At 37.6% G+C, this 22951-nt stretch overlaps 1 protein-coding gene across 3 annotated transcripts in view; it reads right to left on the reverse strand.

The window, feature by feature from the left end:
* Positions 1 to 286: 286 nt before the first annotated feature.
* Positions 287 to 22951, reverse strand: part of LOC111064355 (chondroitin sulfate synthase 1) — a 93724-nt gene continuing 71059 nt past the window's right edge. The window contains exons 6-11 of one of the 3 annotated variants that reach the window (XM_039435501.1): positions 22163 to 22303; positions 15898 to 16045; positions 12180 to 12337; positions 10519 to 10720; positions 3980 to 4692; positions 287 to 728 (exon numbers count right to left, since the gene is read on the reverse strand). In XM_039435501.1, the coding sequence (XP_039291435.1) occupies positions 429 to 728; positions 3980 to 4692; positions 10519 to 10720; positions 12180 to 12337; positions 15898 to 16045; positions 22163 to 22303 (1662 nt within the window). In that variant the 3' untranslated portion in view covers positions 287 to 428. Of the gene's footprint in view, positions 729 to 3979; positions 4693 to 5661; positions 6375 to 10518; positions 10721 to 12179; positions 12338 to 15897; positions 16046 to 22162; positions 22304 to 22951 lie in introns of all 3 variants that reach the window. The other 2 variants (XM_039435502.1, XM_039435503.1) reach the window with 2 other exon arrangements.

Consider the following 22951-nt stretch of genomic DNA (forward strand, 5'->3'; position numbering starts at 1 on the left):
CCAAAGTTCCCTAATGAGAAACCGGACACTAAGGTTATAGTGAGCACAATACTTTAAATTTACACTTTTCACTTCTAAATAAAGTTCTTTTTGATGTTAAAAAGCCCAAACATATACAAAACCAAAACAAAATACAAAACCACTAAGGCAAGTTTCGACAATAAAACTAAACTGTTGCTTATGGAAAAATACATTAAAGCTCCTTGTGTATCTTTTCGGATGCAGCACGTTGCTCTTGAGAAGATACAGAAGAGCATCTGTTGCTTATGGAAGGATACATTTTCAATGAACGGGTAGTATTGTAGTCTAGTGGCCGTCCGCCGATAGGCAAAGCAAAAGGACCCGGACTGTACGGTATAGTAGAGTGAGGTAAAGTAAAGTATGGACCCAGTGATGTCAGCTGGTAGTGATGGGTGTAAGTGGTGATGTCAGCTTGTAGTGATGGCATTCCTAGCACGTGCAAAGCTGAGCCATGTGTCTTTGGACGGCGAGTCGAGGATGAGCGAGCCCAGTTGCCGGGCACTAGCATACGTGTCGGCGCGTGTCGCACAGCACATGCGCGTCTGCTGCTCGCTGAGGTGGCTGCTGCATTCGACCGTGTGCCACACGTGCACCAGACGCGCATCTGGCGCGCGCATCACATGCAGGCGTGCGTCTGCCACGAATCTGTCAAACAGGTCTACGTCCTCCTTCCCCCAGCCGCGGATTGACACGTTCAAGCCACCCACCTGCGTCACAAATTCAATTCTAATAGTTATTTGTATATCTAGAGTGAAAAGTAATGTTTTTCTCCATGAGGGAAAAATTTGAAGTCCGAGGCGAAGCCGAGGGCAACAATTTTCCTGAGGGAGAAAAAACATCTTTCACTCGTGATATACACAACATTTTTATAAAAACTGCAAATAAAATAATTTTTAAAAACGTACGTGACCAAACAATGTGTTACAACATAATCTAAAAATCTGGTGTGGTACACTCACACAACTTTCCTTGCTCATTGAACTGTGAGCCTCATTCTTAAACGAGAATAATTTAGAGGAATAACATAATGAAGATTGGCGGCAGCATATTTGAAACTACAATCGGACTACTGTGTAATCGGCTCCGTGATCACAACACAGCGTGCGACTTGACCATCTTCTTCAAAAAAATAGGGACCCCAGACAGCAAACTCTGCAATAGCGCACCACACTGTCTCACGAGGGCTTTGGAGTGGTCGTTTGTGTAGGTTTCATGGGTTATTCTCAGCCCAGTATCGAAAATTCTGTTTGTTAACAGTTCCGGCGAGGTGAAAATGTGCCTCATCACTGAAGATCAAAACAGCAGTGCGGGGGATCTGCTGAATGTCACGGCATGAATTTGTTCGTGTGTCTAATTCTTTAATTGTTAATTCTTGCACTACCTGAATCTTGTATGGGTGAAATTTAAGGTCTCTTATGCAGTATCCTGCGGACACTACTGAAAGATAATCCTAGTGAAGCGGCATGTTTCCGAACAGAACGCCGAGGGAATTGTTGAATTAAAGCCTGCACTCTATCCACGTTTTCCGCTGATGTTGACGTCTTAATTCGGCCTTGTGGTCTTGTTTTTAATGCTGATAATGTTGCTCTAAAATTTGATACCCAATTTCTGATTGTTGGTCCAGTGGGAATGGGATCACGTCGACCAATAGAGAAATGTAAACGGAACTCACGCTGTGTTGTAATCACGGAGCCGCCATTTTTAATAAACTCTCAAACTACGAACGCAAGATGTTGACCCGACCAAGCCATTGCTCACACTAAAACTGAATGTCATGGCGCGTCTAATGACACCATCCCCACCCTTCTGCTCCTTCCCTTCTTCGTGCAACGCCCTTCCAAAACCGGAAAGTTTAATATGACTCACTCTGTATAACTTTTAACATGAAGAGCGCAAACCAGTTTCTTGTTCCACATGGACAGAGTAGAATAGATTAGATTTTATTTATGTATGTTATAATATTTACTGGATTATACACTAATAATTCACATTAAATGACCTAATTGCTAAATTATTCAACAAATTTTACAAAGTAGGCTATAACAAATTAATGAGAATACCGATTGAATGCAATTAGAATATCAATGATATAATATTGTGATGTAACTTCATAAATCGGCGGTGTTTCAACAAATAATTGTCGATTTTCTGAAAAGGATATAAAATAATATCATTCCCATCATCACACGAAAGGGTTGTGTAGAGGAGTAAGCATGCTGCACACAATTGGATGCTGACACAATAGTAGGGGAATGCTGTTAGGTAGTATAGAAGTGATCAGTGAAGGAAAGAGTAACGGGCCTCTCTGTCTTTGAGTAAGAAAAAAGTAATATCTCTCGGACTATAGTGTTAAAAACTAAGGCTGGTCACCAACGGTAGAACATGATTGGTTGAATATAAAATATACAACAACTAATAACAATGAATAAATTACTGGAAAATTAAAAATTATAATGATAGAAAAATAATTTAACCTTTAAAATTCATTCACTTCATCTAATGAAAATCATGGTCATGTAACAAGGAGAAACCAGAATATATTCTAGTGAAGAGTCAGACTGGAGCAAACAAGTAGAAGCTTTCCCCTCATCTGGTATTGGGTTTTACAATATGCTACCTAACAAAATAAGAAGCCTGCCCCTTGAGACTTTCAATAGAAGGTTGAAGTCATGGTTGATCTACAACTTCTATTCTATTAATGAATTCAGGGAGGCCAACCTCAATTCGATGATTGCCAGCTCATCTGTACTGTAATTATTTTATCTACCTATTATATTCGCAAGTTAACCACATTACATTTTTAGGCTATACTAATTTCATCTCTGAGGATTAAAACTTTTGCATGACTAACTTTGCAAACTTAAGACTATTTTGCATGTATTATATTTTCAAAGACTAAGTTTAGTGCATTCTGTGATAATAAATTTGTTATTGTAATAGTATGACTTATCTGTAAATTTACCTACCCTAATGTACTTAATGTATTTTTTTGGCTGAAATAAATCATTGAATCATTGAACCTCAAATAGAGCAGCGCAGAAAACATAAACATGAAAAAATTGGAAATACAAACATCAACAAGGGTTACTCCTGCTCATTCTACTCTATTACCATACCTAGTGCCGGTTGCACAAAAGCCGGTTAAATTTTAATCGTGATTAATTTCACGAGAACCAATCAGAGAAGCCTATTTTTCGAAATAGCCTTCTCTGATTGGTTCTAGTAAAATTGATCACGATAAAAATTTAACCGGGGCTTTATTAAGTAATTCAATATATTGGTGTTTTTCAAGAACTATTGTGAAGCAAGGGTTACTCCAGCCCTTTCAATTCTATTACTCAGGGCCGTTTCGAGCATCTGTTGTAAAAATGTAAGTGATTTCTGTATACCTCTACTTATAATAGATTAAGGGCCGGTTTCCGAACACGGGATTTAGCCAAGTTCTAGTCTTTAAACAGCTAGAGTCAGAAAATTGGCTTTCCAAAACGGGGCGTAGTTGCAGTTTTTATGATAATCTTTATTTCTATAATTGGAAACATTTTACCTTGACGAAATGAAACAATTCAAAATAGCTGAAACTTTACACGATTTTCTCTTAATTTTAGCTGTTTGAAGTTTTTACAGCTGCCTGAATCCAGCATAGACCTGTAATGCTATAAAAACCATTGAAACCATAAAGGCATAATAATTTGACTTGTACTCTATCATGTGTGTGTGTGTTTTGACGTGATCTTATGCATCTATAGATGTTTCATGGATCGAGAAATGTATCTATCTATCTTTATTTTGTGTTCCAATTTTCCAGTTTTTCGAAATTTAATTTAAACGTGGACTGCGACTGCGTTACCCCGTTTCGGAAAGCCAATTTTCTGACTCCAGCTATTTAAAGTCTAGAACATAGATGAATCCCGAGCTCGGAAACCGGCCCTAAACTTCTATTCATTGTGTTTAATGTTACCTGAATGAGATCGCTCTTGTAGACACTGGCTATGCCGAAGCCATACTGTCTCCAGTAGCCCGTCACCTCGTCGATGAGGAAGTGACTGATCGCCGTACCATTAGCATACACCACACCCGGGTCGAACTCACTGAACACAATCGGGAAGTAGGCCAGCTTGCCGCGCACTGTGTTCAGTCTGACACGTCTCAACACTGACGCGTCAAACACCATGTCTACATCGATGAACAGTAGGAGATCATCAACCGGCGAGCTGACATGTTGAGCGCCCAGATGCAACGCATTAGCCCTCGCAAAACCATCAAACACTGGGATCACTTCAATTCTGGCCCACGCATGTCTGCTCTGTAGAGCTTTAACCAGTGTGAATGTCTCCTCCACACTACTGTCGTCTTCACTGGGAAACAATACCACAATCAGTGAAACACGTTCACGAGTCTCTAAACACACTTCTTCAAAGTTTTTCACGAATCGTTGGAATGTGCTGAATCGTCCGGCAAGTGGCAGGATGAAGTTGATGAGTTTTTCGGGCTGTTTTTCGTTAGTGGCCGACATCATGAGGCCCTCAGTCAAACGTAGCAGTCCCTCCCGCAGACCTCCCGCCTCTTCTTGGCCCTGAACTCCTTCATTGTCGTCCTCTGTGCCTTCACCCACTGTCTCGTCGTGTGGTTGCACTACTTCCGCCCCATTCTTCATTTCACGTATTTCCAGTCCTGCAAATTCAATTGGAATGCATTATCCTTTATTTATTTACGATATAAAATTTGTTATAACATCATGTAATGTAACATCATAACGTCATGTTATAACATCAGTAGAATTTGTCAAATCATCTTTTAAATTATAAATATTATTGTATACATTTATATATATTTTCCTATTTATACATTCTTGATAAACTAAGCTCATGTTATATGATTAATTCTATTTCATTTTTTGACTATTAAGGAGTTTTCTGATTATATTTTCTGTGATTTATACTATTTTCTTTGAAATTGTAATTGTTTTGATTGACAAAACAAATTTGAATTTGAATTTGAATTTGCATAAAATAATAAGGTAGACCTTGTGCTATTTTTCATCCAAATAATATATAGGTGATGATACATACAGTCCAAGATAAGGTTAGAATTTCACCCATACAATTTTACACAAAAATAAACATGGACAATATAAATTTTAAATTTAGATGGTTTAAATGAAAAAATCTGGTGTGGCGCACTCACACAACTTTCCTTGCCGTTATGAAAATTAATAACCTGGCGCTATTGTAAACGCGCATCTCAAGTCAAAGATCTGAGCCAGCTGGTGACAGTTCAATAACGCTGGATACACACGAGATCTGCTATCTCTTGATAGTGAATGATTCAATAGAATCAACAGTGTTGCCAAAAGTTTTCAATTGAATAATTACATTTTCTCAAATTTTGAGCTTATTTTCAATTTTACGTGATCTTATGCATCTATAGATGCATGGATAGAGAAATGTATCTATCTATCTATCTTTATTTTGTGTTCCAATTTTCCAGTTTTTCGAAATTTAATTTAAACGTGGACTGCGACTAAGTTACCCCGTTTCGGAAAGCCAATTTTCTGACTCCAGCTATTTAAAGTCTAGAACTTAGCTAAATCCCGAGCTTGGAAACCGGCCCTAAACTTCTATTTATTGTGTTTAATATTACCTGAATGAGATCGCTCTTGTAGACACTGGCTATGCCGAAGCCATACTGCCTCCAGTAGCCCGTCACCTCGTCGATGTGGAAGTGACTGATTGCCGTGCCATTAGCATACACCACACCCGGGTCGAACTCACTGAACACAATCGGGAAGTAGGCCAGCTTGCCGCGCACTGTGTTCAGTCTGACACGTCTCAACACTGACGCGTCAAACACCATGTCTACATCGATGAACAGTAGGAGATCATCAACCGGCGAGCTGACATGTTGAGCGCCCAGATGCAACGCATTAGCCCTCGCAAAACCATCAAACACTGGGATCACTTCAATTCTGGCCCACACATGTCTGCTCTGTAGAGCTTTAACCAGTGTGAATGTCTCCTCCACACTACTGTCGTCTTCACTGGGAAACAATACCACAATCAGTGAAACACGTTCACGAGGCTCTAAACACACTTCTTCAAAGTTTTTCACGAATCGTTGGAATGTGCTGAATCGTCCGGCAAGTGGCAGGATGAAGTTGATGAGTTTTTCGGGCTGTTTTTCGTTAGTGGCCGACATCATGAGGCCCTCAGTCAAACGTAGCAGTCCCTCCCGTAGACCTCCCGCCTCTTCTTGGCCCTGAACTCCTTCATTGTCGTCCTCTGTGCCTTCACCCACTGGCTCGTCGTGTGGTTGCACTACTTCCGCCCCATTCTTCATTTCACGTATTTCCAGTCCTGCAAATTCAATTGGAATGCATTATCCTTTATTTATTTACGATATAAAATTTGTCATAACATCATGCAATGTAACATCATAACGTCATGTTATAACATCAGTAAAATTTGTCAAATCATCTTTTAAATTATAAATATTATTGTATACATTTATATATATTTTCCTATTTATACATTCTTGATAAACTAAGCTCATGTTATATGATTAATTCTATTTCATTTTTTGACTATTAAGGAGTTTTCTGATTATATTTTCTGTGATTTATACTATTTTCTTTGAAATTGTAATTTTTTTGATTGACAAAACAAATTTGAATTTGAATTTGAATTTGCATAAAATAATAAGGTAGACCTTGTGCTATTTTTCATCCAAATAATATATAGGTGATGATACATACAGTCCAAGATAAGGTTAGAATTTCACCCATACAATTTTACACAAAAATAAACATGGACAATATAAATTTTAAATTTAGATGGTTTAAATGAAAAAATCTGGTGTGGCGCACTCACACAACTTTCCTTGCCGTTATGAAAATTAATAACCTGGCGCTATTGTAAACGCGCATCTCAAGTCAAAGATCTGAGCCAGCTGGTGACAGTTCAATAACGCTGGATACACACGAGATCTGCTATCTCTTGATAGTGAATGATTCAATAGAATCAACAGTGTTGCCAAAAGTTTTCAATTGAATAATTACATTTTCTCAAATTTTGAGCTTATTTTCAATTTTAGGTGAAAATGTTACAGGACATTAATTGAAGAGATTTCCATGCTCAATTTTTTCCACTCGAAATGTTTCGTTTAAATTATATCTGAGACCTGATAATTGGAAATCTAAAATCGTACTTTGCATAGATGGGGCGGAGCTCCTGAAATTTTTACAGATATGGGACTTGTGGCAGTTGATAAAGCTTATCAATGACTATTTTAGGTATAAATTTGATCAAAATCGTTGGAGCCGTTTTCGAGAAAATCGCGAAAACCCCTGTTTTTGACAACATTTTCTCCATTTTAGCCGCCATCTTGAATTGCAATTGATCGAAATTGTCAGATCCTTATATTGTAAGGACCTTAAGTTCCAAATTTCAAGTCATTCCGTTAATTGGGAGATGAGATATCGTGTACACAGACGCACATACACTCATACACACACACACACACACACCACACACACACACACACACACACACACACACACACACACACACACACACACCACACACACAACACACACACACACACACACACACACACCACACACACACACACACACACACACACACACACACACCACACACACACACACACACACACACACACACACACCACAACACACACACACACACACCACCACACACACACACACACACACACACAACACACACACACACCACACACACACACCACACACACACACACACACACACACACCACACACACACACCACACACACACACACACACACACACACACACACACACACACACACACACACAACACACACACACACACACAACACACACACACACACACACACACAACACACACACACACACACACACACAACACACACACACACACACACACACACACACACACACATATATACAGACCAATACCCAAAAACCACTTTTTTGGACTCAGGGGACCTTGAAACGTATAGAAATTTAGAAATTGGGGTAGCTTAATTTTTTTCGGAAAGCAATACTTTCCTTACCTATGGTAATAGGGCAAGGAAAGTAAAAATTAATTGGAAATATTTCAATCAATTACCACTTGTAACGATATAATATTAAGATATTTAAGAGAATTTGGAACCATGAAAGAAACAGAAACTTCTGAACATTATAGCTCAGCTGATATCAATTTATACAAAAATATCAAAGAGAATACAAGACTGCAGTGGTACGGACATGTGGAGAGAAGGGAGGACGATTAAGTGGGAAAACCGATCGACCACTTACAGTTCGGGTCCTGTAGCTTTGCCTATCGGCGGAGGGCCACTAGAATACAATACTACCCATTCAAAAACATCCAGCATTTTTGAAAATGTATCTTTCCACAAGCAACAGATGCTCTTTTGCACCTTCTCAAAAGCAACGTGTTGCATCTGAAAAGATACACAGAGCTTTTTGGAGTTACGTCCTTTCAGTTAAACACAGCCTATCATTTGACATTTGTTCAACATGCTCTTCCAATTGTTGGTGATACGTTGCAACTCTCTCATTCATGAAGAAAATCTGTGTGTAGTGAGCTTCAAGGGAGCTCTGTAGGGAGCTACCTCCATCTAGGGATCTAGGATCTCTTTTTCATCTCAGGGTCTAGGGTCTCTGAAGCTTGATGTTTTTGGAAAGCCGTGAATATTACCCCGCGAACCATACCTTGCCTATGTGCCGTTTCAAAGTCACCGAGGCCAAGCTACGGGATGCCTACTGTAGATAACGGAGGCACAAGGAAGAGGGGAAGACCTAGGAAGAAATGGGATAATTGTATCGCCCAACATCTTGTAGATAAGCGACTAACAACAAACAAGATCATAATTAATAATAATTTGTCTGATTGGCAATGAATCGCAACTAGAGGAGTTTATTGATAAAACATATTCATAATTATTATAATATACAGTCTGTACAAAAAAATGACCCGATTTTAAATAGCTATATTTATTAGGAAGGAAGGCTTAACACTAACAAATTGCATACTAAAATACTCACAAAATATTGGAGTTTACGAAAATACATCATAAATGTTCCATATGTCCTCCATTGGCTGCACGGACGACATCTGCCGTTGCCTCAAAGTTGGATAGGGCGTACAGGAGCGCGAGACCAAGCTTTACACTCTTGGCCTGCTATGTCCCCTGACATAACACCATGCGATTGTTTCCTGTGGGGATATGTTAAACAACATGTTTACGTTCCTCCCTTACCTCGTGACATTGATGAACTGTAAACCCGAATATCAGCGTCTGTAGCCTCAGAGACAGAAAACACCTTACGCTCAGTTTGGGATGAATTAAGTTACAGACTAGATGTTGTCCGTGCAGCCAATGGAGGACATATTGAACATTTATGATGTACTAGCTGGCCCGGCGAACTTCGTACCACCAAATAGTTAATGCATCTCATGACAAACTTTAGCTGGATGAACACCTGAGGAGGCATTTTGCATCCAGGTGCTTCTTGCTTATTGGTTTGAATGGAAGAACTCACACACACTGAATCGGGCATGGCGTGGAACGCTGTGATAAGGCAATCTCCATAAGATCAACACTTTGTATCATCAAGTCTCGCCTCCTCAGGTGTGCTTAGCCTTAGCTTAATCTGATGCACTATATTTTTATGAAAACTATTTAACAATCAGTATTTACATTTTTATCTCAATATGGACTTTCTATGTACTTAGTTAGTTGTGCAGCAGTTTGTATTTTAAGTTATATTCGAATGCAGCTTGCTGGGAATTGGATGGTATATCTCCTTGCTGCTGAATTTCCCGTGCATATTCTAAATTTACAGCATTTCGTGTTCTACGACCCAAGTTTGGACGTCGTTCGTACCGCGGCATTATTATTAGAATGAAAATTTTGTGAATCAGTGGAAAGAAAATTGAAAAACAGACCTACCGACGGCTGTCATTGATGACGCAATGATTATAACAGCTGATTTTTATTTCTGTGTGTGGCCAGCTCACAAATCTTCTCCCATAAGGATTACATGCAAACTTTGAAGGACCATACGAAAGAGTCCTGAAGTCGGATTATAAATTTGATAGGCCATAAACCTGGTCCTGAACATAACGAACAAAACTAAAAAAAAACATCAAATTCGGTGCACACATAAAAAAAGTTATTGAACGTCAAAATTTGAGGTTCGATTTTTATTTATATAGATTTTCGTTAAACCCAATATTTTTTGAGTATTTGAGTATGAAATTTGTTAGTTTTAAATCCTTCTTCCTAATAAATATGGCTATTTAAAATCGGGTCATTCTTTTTTGTACACACTGTATTATTATAATTGATTACAATATTGTTTGTACGATACTGGTTTTTTATCAGAGTATAGAGCCGTTTTTCAAACACACAATTTACTGTATTGGAAAAGTATAAGTCGTTTTTGTAAATATATTACCGGTACCTACCTGTGAATTGCTGTTGCAAATAAGCATGACGTCTCACGGGCACAGTCATTTTCCGGCCCCTGTACTTTTTGTAGACCAGCAGCAAATCTAGAATGTAGTCAGCTCCAAATACGGGATTCATGCGATGGTAGCCGTATAAAATTTCCTTAAAATCGATCACACGACCACGCTGCCTCGAATATTGGTTGATCATGTCCATCACCTGAACCGTCATAAAATTAATTAACATTAAATACACCTAATATCGAAAAGTCGCGCACATCATAAGATAAGGAAGTGCAGTGGAGAAAGATTGGTGAAAAACGTTGCCTCTTTCTTGTCAATGCCTTCTATAGACGGTAGCTGATACAGGTTTAATATTAACGGTTCATTCTCGTTTAAAATAATCAATTATATTTTATGAAGCAATAAATTATATTTTTCAATAATTTCATAATGAATTTTCATAACTAAGATAAAATATTTTGTTAATTAATTATTAATTCTACATTGTTGAAAGACGATCTGGCAACAGAGCAAAGCGAGTAAGAGATAGCGCTATCCGCTTTTTTGAAGGGTAGATAAGGATAGCAATACCATTGCTAATCAAAAACTGCCATTATAACATGGAACTCACTAACTTTGCGGAACATTTGATAACAAATAATTACAAGTTCACAGTTGAGAAGAATGTTGTGTTTCCGCATGTTAGGTAACTAACAAAGGCAGATTTTTGAATATTCTAAAGACTTTAAAAATACTAAGAGTAATTTAGGACAATTCCCAGTATAGTCTAAATGACAAAAATTCATTTCAACCAACACAGCACTAATAATTTAGTTTTATCATAATCTTGTTAACATACATTGTCGATAGTTTTTCTATTTACATATTTTTTTTATTATATTTTACTTGTTTTCTTTGGTTTTATTATTTTGTACTGTAAGTAAATTTTGTTATCATGGCGAGTCTGTTGCTTAAACCGCCATTTTGTGACGTATCTATTACATGCACCGTTGGAAGGGAGGAGACTGTCTAGCTGGGCCAATGACAGACGTTCATGCCCTTGACCAATAGCAGTACTCGCCTACTAGTATAAATTCTGCTGCTCTTGTATTTAGTTTTAGTTCATCAGATATTGACAATGGTGTGTAACAACCGAAACCGGTCTTTCTACTTTGAATAAAATCTGTGGTTTTTGACAATTTCTTAGTATTTTAATTTAATATCGAGTGACCTGGCTGGCTCAGGTCTGGTATCAGAGTTTCCAAGTTGCAACTGATCAATTTCAGGGCCTCTGACATGACCTAACGACTGATTTTTAGGCAGCCGGGACCGACGACTTGACGTGTCCATACGACACCCGAAAAAATCATCTTGCCCGTGTCGGGATTTGAACCCGGGCCTCTGAATTATGAAGCCAGCATCTAATCTACTCGACTACGGCCACTCTATGATATGATAATGACAGGGAGGCTCAACTCACACTTACGCGACTCAGGTCGAGAAGAGACTCGACTCTAGTCGAGAGCATGTGTTTCAAATGGTGACACTCAGACCAGTCGATTCTAGTCTCCGCGACGTCGCCATTTGAAAACACATGCTCTCGACTAGAGTCGAGTCTCTTCTCGACCTGAGTCGCGTAAGTGTGAGTTGAGCCTTAATGTTGAAAAGTTGATGACCTCTCTTATGACATCGTCCAAGCCCTCGCGAAGGGCCGACTCCATCCGACGCCTCGGATTCAAGTTGGAGCTGGAATACAGCGACCGATAGATGAAGTCCCACTCTATAACGTCCTGTTCCACGCGCGGCTGGAACTTGTGAAGGCTGGGTTTCAATCCTAAACACAAAAATCAATTAAATTTATTTTAACACACAAAACAATAAAAATAGAACAGCTACAGTCCGGGTCCTGCAGCTTTGCCTATCAGCGGAGGGCCACTATAGACTACAATTGGGCTAGTTTCACACACATTCGGTTCGGTTCGTTTTCGGCCAATTCCGATAAGTGAGGAAGGGTGATTCGGTTTGAATACGGTTGCGAATAGCAACGGCATCGCACCGAACACCTCCTCGACACGAATAGGTTTAGGAATATTATCATATAATAATGTAATAGGAATATTATCATATTCGAATTCTTTGCTATGTCTTTCACACACGCTCGGTTTCTTATTTTTATTTTGGCCTGATATCGTGATTATCTATGTCAAAATCATAATGGTCGAATCATTTCAGTTGGTTCACTGCAGGATTTTTTATCTCAATTAATAGTTTGCTAGAAAAATATGAAGCTGAATTAAAACTCAGGGAGAATTTTTATTATTATTTTATTACTCCATGAAAATTATATGATTTCATTGATGGAGAGAAAAGATGAAGGTTATGTACCATCTGTAAAAACAAGATAAAAAATTTCGATTTAAAAACTAATCACTCTGAACGTCCAAAATTAACAAAAAGAAACTATTCAAAGAGTCCACAATTTTGAATTAACTTTAAAATTTTGTAGTTTAAGACGGGCTACACACTGGTGTGGCAAGACACGCGTCTCAAGACGCTTGTCCTGTCTTATCAAATTTCATGAGACATGGATGTCTTTTGCATTTCTCTGTCGCTTGTCGCATGTCTTGTGATTTTCGGTTGTTACAAAGCTGTATTACAAACTGAGCATGTGCAGTGACAAACAGTGCTCAGTGCTGGCAGTAAACAGTGGCTAGAGCGCATGCGCGGAGTGATGTCTCACACATGTGTCGCATGGAGCCGGCTAACCGGTTCCGTGAGACACCTGCCCGATACACAGGCGATGCCTCGAACATATGTCGCAAGCAGTGAGTAAGCTCTGATTTTACAACACAGGTTGGTTTCATATGCGACATACTTCGGACATGAGATTTGTCGTAGACATCATGTCTACGACACCAGTGTGTAGCCCGCCTTAGAAATCACATCTTACTATTTTAATACCAGCATGAATATTGTGAAAATCCAAACACAGCTGTATCTGAGAAGAAAAAAGCAAATTACAACCGTACGAATTAAAACCTGATTATGTATGAAAGTCTCATTCGTTTTCGGCAACGAACCGAACCGAATGAAACCGAATGTTTGTGAAGCTAGCCTAATACTACCCGTTGAAAAACATAGAACATTTTTGAAAATGAATCGTTCCATAAGTAACAGATGCTCTTTTGTATCTTCTCAATAGCAACGTATTGCATGCGAAAAGGTACACACGGAGCTTTAATGCATCTTTCCATAAGCAACAGATGCTCTTCTGTAACTTCTCAAAAACAACGTGTTGCGTCCGAAAAGATACACAAGAAGCTATTTGGAGTTACTTCCTTTCAGCACAACACAGCTTATCAGCTGATATTCGTTCAACATTCTCTTTCCATTGTTGGTGATACGTTCATCTCTCTCATTCATGACGAATCTCTGTGTGTAGGGAGCTCCCTCCATCTAGGGTCTCTGAAGCTTGATGTTTTGTCAAAGCCGTGAATATTACCCCCCGAACCATACCTTGCCTATCTGCCGTTTCAAAGGAGAGTTTTTGAGTTTCTCAAAGGAAGTCCCATGTATGAAGTATGTGAATTTCTTGAAACAAGAGATTCAGACTGGCAGTGAAAAAATATACTAAATATATTTTTGAAGCAACAAATATTAATAATGAATTATGCTCTTTGTAGTTACCAAACAATTGTAGCATTTTTTCGACAACAATTACTGTTCTTGAAGAATAAAGAATTTTGACTATTGATTATTTCGACTAAAGTCACCGAGGCTCCGAAGCTACGGGGCTACTGTACAATAAAAACAGACACAATAGAAAAAACGGCCAAATAGTGTAGTGTGCTGAAAAAAAGGAAGGAAAAATACCTTGTTGCCAACAATGGGTTTCCATGATTGTAACGCAACTCGCATCTGCCATATCAAGTAAAAGCTGGTATACACATTTTTGCAATCTATCTTAGCTAAATGCAGTGTGATTAATCTATATACATTTTCGAATATTGAATTCAAATGAACATAACCACTGAATAATCATAGCCCATTCCCTACAGTGTTCCAACGTGCTTAGTGAAGCATACTTCCCACCACCAAAGCATGATGATTTTGCAAGCATCTTCGTTTGCATGATGTCTTTGCAAGCGTCCGTTTCAGTGAAAATATTCTCCAAATAGCCCCATCAGAATTCCTGAGGAGAATCTATTCATTGAACCGGACGCTGACACTATGTGAGAAACATATTCCCATAAATGTCCTGTGACTGCCCATCTATTGAAAAAGTTGAATTAATAATATATGGGTGTAATAATAGACGAATATTTGAGATGGAGTCCGCACATAACTTTCCTTTGCAATAAACTAATATAAGCAAACTATAAATTTTACAAAATTAACAACATTTTCAAGTTGGAAAGTCTTAGGATGATATACTATGCTTTTGTACAGTCTTTAATTCAATATGGTTTAATTGTATGGGGTGGAGCCTATGGCACTCACCTTTTTAATTTATTTTTAATACAAAAGTACATAATTAAGACAATTTTAAAAAAACCTAGGTTATATCCATGTGAATCCCTCTTTGTTGAATTTAATGTAATGACAATAAGGCGACTTTATTTCAAAAGACTTCTTAAACATATTGTTAAAAACAAAGAAACATTTATCAGAACTGATAAACCGTTTTATAACTTAAGACCTGACACATCTTTGAAATATATTATTCACGATTCAAGGTTGAGCTTTATAAGAAGATAGATCATGCATATGAGCACTAGATTTATAAATATTTTACCATTTGATTTTGAATTAAAAGTCCGAGATAGAATGATTGATACCTGGATTAAGGATAGGTTCTTTTTTCACTGGGAGCGGAATGGTGGTAATGTCAATTTGATTTTTCTTTTTTTCTCATTCAATTTTGTTTTTCATCGTTTTAAGCTATCTATATATTTAGGCTACTTTATTCTTTCTAGTTGAACTTTTTTCAAGTTATTGTTTTTATTTATTCATACAAATACTCCCACCAGCGGGCAAGATGTTTTTTTCTTTTGCTGGTGGCGCCTAAAAAACTCTACTTTTATCTTAAGTTTTCATGATTAGTCAAGTTCTATTTTATGTTATTTCTTAGTTTAAGATATTGTGTTTTTGTTGGACTTGTCTATATAAAATTTTTGTAATGCATGAATTTTTTGGCAAATAAATTTCAAATTTCAAATCAGTATCAGTGTTTGCGTCCGGTTCAGTGAAAATATTCTCCCATGTGTTCTAATGGGACTATACCCATCAAGCCATAGTGAAAGTAGTTCCATCAAAATTCATGAAAAGGATATTTTCGCTGACACTGATATGTGTCAATCCAGTTTTAAGGTGTGTTCCGAGCCACCAACTCACCTAGCATTGACGAGTCCCCAATCAGTTTGCTATGGAACGGCCGTTCGGAGATCACTTGGTTAATGGGACGCCCCAGCAGAGCTGTCATGGCCGCCAAGTCTCGATGCAGCTGCAGAATTCTCTGCTGAGCGTCATGTATTTTCAGACCCTGTTGCATACAAAATAATTATCATCACTGAGAATATACCATAACTTAGACAATATTAGCATTACTATCAAAATCCGTGAGAGAATTTTGGGAATAATCCTATCCTTCATGTGTTAAATTAGTTATTCATTTATGTGTCATGACCTGTATTTATAGACCTTGCGACAAATCATAATATTATACAGAGTAATCGAAAAATCGCGCACATCATAAGGTAAGGAAGTAATAAAATGCATTTTACAAATTTTATTGAACGAGCGTTGGCGAGTTCTCACTTTTGACTTACTGAAGGCCAAAGTTGTTGTCCGTCTGTATGTTCTACAATAAATTAAGAAATACCCTCCCTAATTGATCAATTAGCTTCAAATTTTTAACACGTATTCTTCGAACCTTTTTACAGGTCAAATTCGTTGGACAACAAAATTGAATCACTCCTTTGTCCTTTTCCAGGATATGAAAATATGGAAAGTGCATAAGAAAAAACATTTAATGTGATTTATCATTTTTTATAGGTTGTGTAAAATAAGTTGAGACTTGGCCCTCCATCCGAAGAAATATATTACAAGGTTGCCAGTTCGTGTCAAATTGCAACTTCCTCAAATTTCCAATTCAACGTCAGAATTGGATGTAGAATATCATCCCCGATATCCTAGTAGTGCTAGAAAAGATCCAGGGTTGAAGGATTAAAGGAAATTTAACTCTTATGATAAAATTGGAAACATCGCAAAAATTTGTTTTTCTTTTGAATAGCACTTCTCTCAGATTCATGGGGCGTCGTAATAATGCGTAATAATTTTATATTAAATTAACAGGGAGAATGTTTCCTTTCTATTGGTGGATAATTTTCATCCGACCTATAGTTATTTTTCATTATTAATGATTATGTTCGTCAATGTCGAGACATTTCAAGCAGAAATCATGAAATTTTCGACATGCTGGAAACTTTTTGTTTCAAAAGATAATGGGTGGTGAAAGCGAGAAAGTTTCTCAGGAATAATTAAAATTATTTTTTCAATTGTCAAAAGTAGTCGGAAGATCGTATTTTGGTCTCCAAGGAATTTTAAAGTTAGGAGAGCGGCTGCATGGTATGCATTGTGTACCAAATTGTATGCTAAAAGCTGGCAATTTACGTGATATTTGACTGAATTAATTCAAACTTAAGCAGCTGATTGCCTCTAGAAAGGCTGCAATGAAACACTGCTTGGATTATTCGAGGCGAGGTTGTCATTTTCACTATTATTATGATCATCTGGCTTGCAGTTGCTGAATTTTTCAATCAATCTTCATTTCGAATTTGTTGATCTCAGCTATTGATAGCATATGGTGGCACATCATTCAGCCGCTATCCTTGACTGTGAAACTCCTGAGAGGCAAAAATACGTTCTTCCGAGTACGTTTGACAATTGGAAAAATAATCTCAATTATTTCTGAGAAACTTTCCTCGCTTTCACCACCTACTTATCTTTCGAAAGAAAAAGGTTTCTAGCATGTCGAAAATTTTATGTTCTCTGCTCGAAATGTCTCGACATTGACGAACATAAACATTAATTAAAAAATAACCAACTATAGGTCGGATATCATTCAGACACCAATAGAAAGGACACATTCTCCCCGTTAATCTGATATAAAATTATTACGCATTACTCCGCCCCATGAATCTGAGAGAAGTGCTATTCAGAAGAAAAACAAATTTTCGCGATGTTTCCAATTTTATCATAAGAGTTAAATTTCCTTTTAATCCTTCAACACTGGATCTTTTCTAACACTACTAGGATATCGGGGATGATATTATACATCCAATTCTGACGTTGAATTGGAAATTTGCAATTTTACACGATTTGGCAACTCTGTGATTTCTTGGGATGGAGGCCAAGTCTCAACTTATTTTACACAGACTATAGTCAACTGAAGAATTCATTGCATGCAACAGGTTTCCCATTCATTCATAACATCAGCTGTGGCTATTTGGAAGCTATCACACAGACAGACATTCATTCACTGACATATGAATATAATGAATATTCATGTCACACAGACAGACATTCATTCACTGACATATGATTTCAGTTGGTTAATATACAACATAATTATTTACAAATTTTACATTAACAGATACGGGTTGAGATATCAAAGCGCGGTTTTCATCATTCATCTTCTCTTGGAACTATCTATCGAAATCATGTTGTATCATGATTTTGGTTTCATATGAGGGACAACGTTGTTGAAGCGACAAGAAATTTTTGAAGAGTTATTCTTCACTTCAAATAGGAACCCCAATGAAACCTACTGTCTATAATTATTCTTGCAGAAGAAATATTTAGCTGTTAACATAATTTCCACCAACTCTATAAGTGAAAGTCTCTTCCTCTTAAGAAATCTTACGAAGTATGTCCCACAAAGGAAAATATGCAGGGACATACACAAGTAGCGCCCAGCGGTCAAATGGGAGTGATACATGGCTCCGATACACACGTTCACTGTTTACGTCGTGATTTCATCACTGCCAGTCACATTATTTGTCTGTCTCTCTCTCTCACTGGAAGTGATAACGGCATATAAACTTTCCGACAACCATCTGCTTTATAACGACCATTCCTTTCCTATTGGACTCCAAAAGTGTTCCATTGATTTAGCTCGACTAGTGACGAATTTTGAAATCATGAATACATCGAATTTCCAGCTCTGACAGTATGTTGGAAAGGTTGACGACCGGGAATCCCCCGGTTTGTCAAAACCACACCATCTCATCAACTTTTCGATAATTAGCACATATTGACTCTTTCAGGCTGTCACCATGAGTGAGAAAATGAAAATGTTGATATGTTTGCTACGCTGAGTGACGGAGGTTCAAAGTATTAGTGTTTGAAGGTTTTAAGTATTCAAAGAAAATATATTTATCTATCACCCACATTCTCTTTGTAATTAAAACAAAATTCAGAAATGAAAAGTCAAAACATTAGAATGAATGATTGAGACGATGAATTTTGAAAACAGATTATTCATTCAAGATGACTGTATCTTAATGAATGATTGTTCGTACAATCATGGTTCTAGCTCAATCTTTCAATATCAATTAGAATGCAATTATAAGATAGAAATATGTATCTCATTAACTTGGGTAATATGTTGTCATAATACAGTAGTGTTTTGCTTGAAGCTTCCTTAGGATACTGTAGTGAATTTGAATTTCGCTCCTTCAGTCGGGGAACGTAATGTCGGCTGCTAGTGAGAGCGAAATGGCATCACTCGTGATGACGTCACGGACGTTCACTTGTTACGTTCAATCTGTGAGTGCCCAAACACATTCTGACCGCTGGGCGCAAGTTGCAGATTCCCATATGCAGAGGGTCTTTGTATTGCAAAGAGGGCAATACGGTATATAGCGGGCCTTGGGTTTAATCACCCCTTAGAGATGCGTTCAGATCATTGTCGTTGCTGAAGGTGCCTTCGATTTACATGTTTAGAATGGTCATGCATACTGTAAAAAATAGAATGGACCTGACACTTATCTCCGATATGCACTCCTACAACACTAGAGGCAGAGACAAAATTTGCGATTCAGCCGCATATAGTGAGGTCCACGTTATAATGACAGTGAAGAAAGATAGGAGAAACACGTTGCCAAGTCTCTCCATTTTGTCACTGACTGTACACAGCTGTTACTCACTTCATCCCATTAAATTTAATCTAATAATAATTATAATTCCTTGATAAAATAATCAATTTAATGTCAAATTAATCAAGAAAATATATTTTTTCATAATTTGATTCAAAAATTTGCTTCCATAACTGAGATAAGATTTTATTTTTATACAAACCTGAAATGGCGGCTAATTTAAAAAGCTGTGATACAACAATCTGAATTTCAAAACAACAGAAATTGAGTTATTTGGTAGGTATTCTATTCCAATTTCCTTTAAAAATAATAGAAAAATAGAAATCCTATTTAAAAATAAGTAATTTCAATGGATTAATTCTGAAATAACTTTTCAACATTATTTATACCGGTACGAGTGGATCTAACTAAAAGGGTAGGCTAACTTAAGCAAGGATGAAGTCTAGGATGGTTAGTTATCAACTTTTAAAATGTCATTTCAGGTATTTCAATTTGTGTTTCTCATAAGGTAATGTTTAAAAATTATTTCATTGTTTCAAAAATACATTTTAAATCAATTATACGACTTGTGTACTCAAGTATTTGATAGAATGAAGAAAAAAAATGGCGCCTAAGAATATGGTTTGTTCAGTTTTGTACAGTCACTGTCAAAAGTAAATATGGAATATTCTGGCCAATAGACAACATTGCAAAGCGAGAGAGAGAGATAGTGCTATCTGTTTTGTTGTATGATAGAAAAGGAAAGCAACAGTATTGTCAATCGTACACTGCCATTATAATGTGGACCTCACTATAGGAGGAAGCATTTTGAGGCTAAGCCTAGTTATTCAGGCCGCAAATTTTATAATAAGCTTCCTTTACATTTAAAGCGTGCATCCACCAGCATTCGACTTAAAAAATTTAAAACCGACCTTCAAAAATATCTTATAGACAAAGCCTACTACACGGTGCAGGAGTATTTGAAGGATCATTGAAGGGATCGCTACTATTTTAATTAGTAGACTATATTCATATTTGCAATAATTTGACGACGTTCAACTGTTTGCTTGTGTAATAATGAGTACACTGTGTTGAATGGATTGAATATCTATCTGGATAGGTATCGATTTGGGCATTACGGAATCCCTTTGTATCCGTTCGTATCTTGTACCACGGTACCACTAATAGTACCATTAATAGGCTTTCTATCTATCTATCTATTGTATCTATCTATCTCCCAGCCCCCTGTGGGTTGGGGGAGCTTTGAGTCGATCATCGTACTCAAGAATGTGTTGAAAACCAGAATTCACCCACAGTATCCATGCTTGTCGTAGGAGGCGACTAAAATGGACCTCAAGGCAACTCCAGAAGTTGCCTTGCCTTCAAACCCACGGGATCTGCCCCATCAGGGCAGTTTCGGAGGGGCAAAAAGAAAAACCCAAGGGACCAGAGATGGGTGAAACTCCAGGCAAAAATGTAGGTCAAGAGGCTAAGTCGAGGGTAGCCAGGTGCCCTAGAGACAATTTGGCGACCCCTCCTTCAGCGGAAGGACCTACAAAGAAGCCAGGAGTGGAACTCACGTTGGTCACGAGTTTGTGGGTGGAGAGACGAAAACACACCACTGCACAGAGAAGGGCGGCCATTCAGGCAAAACTTCTTGGGAGAGTGAGGCTTCTGAACCTGCAGAGTTTCAGTGAGGCAAAAAGAAAAACCCAAGAGACCAGAGATGGGTGAAACTCCAGGCACAAATGTGGGTCAAGAGGCTGAGTCGAGGGTGGCCGGGCGCCCTAGAGGCAGTTTGGCGTCCCCTCTCTCAGCGGAAGGACCTACTAAAAGACCAGGAGTGGAACTCACATAGGTCACGAGGACTAATCAGTCTGAAGAGACTACAAAGCATATCACACTGGATTGCAACAAGCAACCGGGTGATGAATGCGATGTTAGTATAGGGAAAACTCTTTACTCTTGTAAAGAACATAGGTATTGGTTTGCCTAACTAACATACTACTGGGAGCACAATAAGCTTCGGTTGACGTATAGGTTTCTTTGAACCTTTGGATCCTTGAATCCGTCCCTTCAAAAACAATAAACAATATCTATCTCCCAATGAAAAAGTTCATGGTAGAGAAGACTCCTGGTAGAGCACCAGTTTTTAGTAGAGTGGAGTGGGATAATAATCTACCACTTGCCTTCCCCCACCACCGCTTCTCACTCTACTCTACCACTACTATGCTAATGAAAACAGTCTCGAGCTAGTAGAGTAGAGCTAATGATTTTCCGTATTGTCATTTTAAGGTTAGTTCTGTTCACTAGACAACACACTTTACCTACTATTCTCAATTGTAGTAAAAACAGTTACTCGACCAAGTAAGTAGAGTAGAGTTAGCTCGGTAGAGTTAGTATGCCAGTTACTCGACCACCAACTCTACTAGTGAAAACCAGAGTGGGTTTATTCACCGCACTTTACTCTACTTTTACGTTACGTCCATGCCTATTTTGATAGACCAATATGAAGAACTTGCCTTCATGTAGTTATGTATCCGGTAGAGGTGGTTGTGCCTTTTTATGGGATGCAGAGTGATCGCTCTATGTACCTCCTTCATTTTTAGACTGCCTGTAAATGCATCCTTACCGCTAGAATTATGATAGAGAATTGTCTGCATCTGAAAAAAATACTCATTTACACTATTGTCATAATATTATGTTTATCGATGATGTAATATCGATAGTGTGATAGTTTGTATATCGATGATGTAATATCGATAGTATGATAGTTTGTATATCGATACTTTACTAGAAGATGTCAGGTTTCAAGTTTTTGTATCTTGTTGTAGTGCTTCAATAAAATAATTCGTGTGAAACTTTGTGTTTATTAATAAAAACCTAAACATAACAACTATGAACAGAGACATTGTGGAATTTCTCCACATTAAGGTGAAATAAAAACGATATTGTCAGTTCCACATAATTTTGTGTGGATGACAATATACAATATTAGTAGTTCCAAATTATGTGGAACTGACAATATCGTTTTATTTTACCTTAAAATTACCCATCATCTATCAACATAGAATGAATCAAATTATTTTTTTACTCATCCTCATACAAGTCAATTGGTTATCAAATACAGTATCGTCAAATTACAAATTGAATCAAACATGAAACATGTATTGGGATATATACAGTAGTCTACATGAATCTTCAGAATAGAATCATGAAAGTTAATTATAGTAAATTATTCTACACTGTAAAATCCTTTGATCACCATAAAAAAATATATACTTTTAGAAAGAGATGCGATTTCTACCCTG

Source organism: Nilaparvata lugens, chromosome 9 (genome assembly GCF_014356525.2).
Source record: "Nilaparvata lugens isolate BPH chromosome 9, ASM1435652v1, whole genome shotgun sequence".
In the NCBI taxonomy this organism is placed as follows: Eukaryota; Metazoa; Arthropoda; class Insecta; order Hemiptera; family Delphacidae; genus Nilaparvata; species Nilaparvata lugens.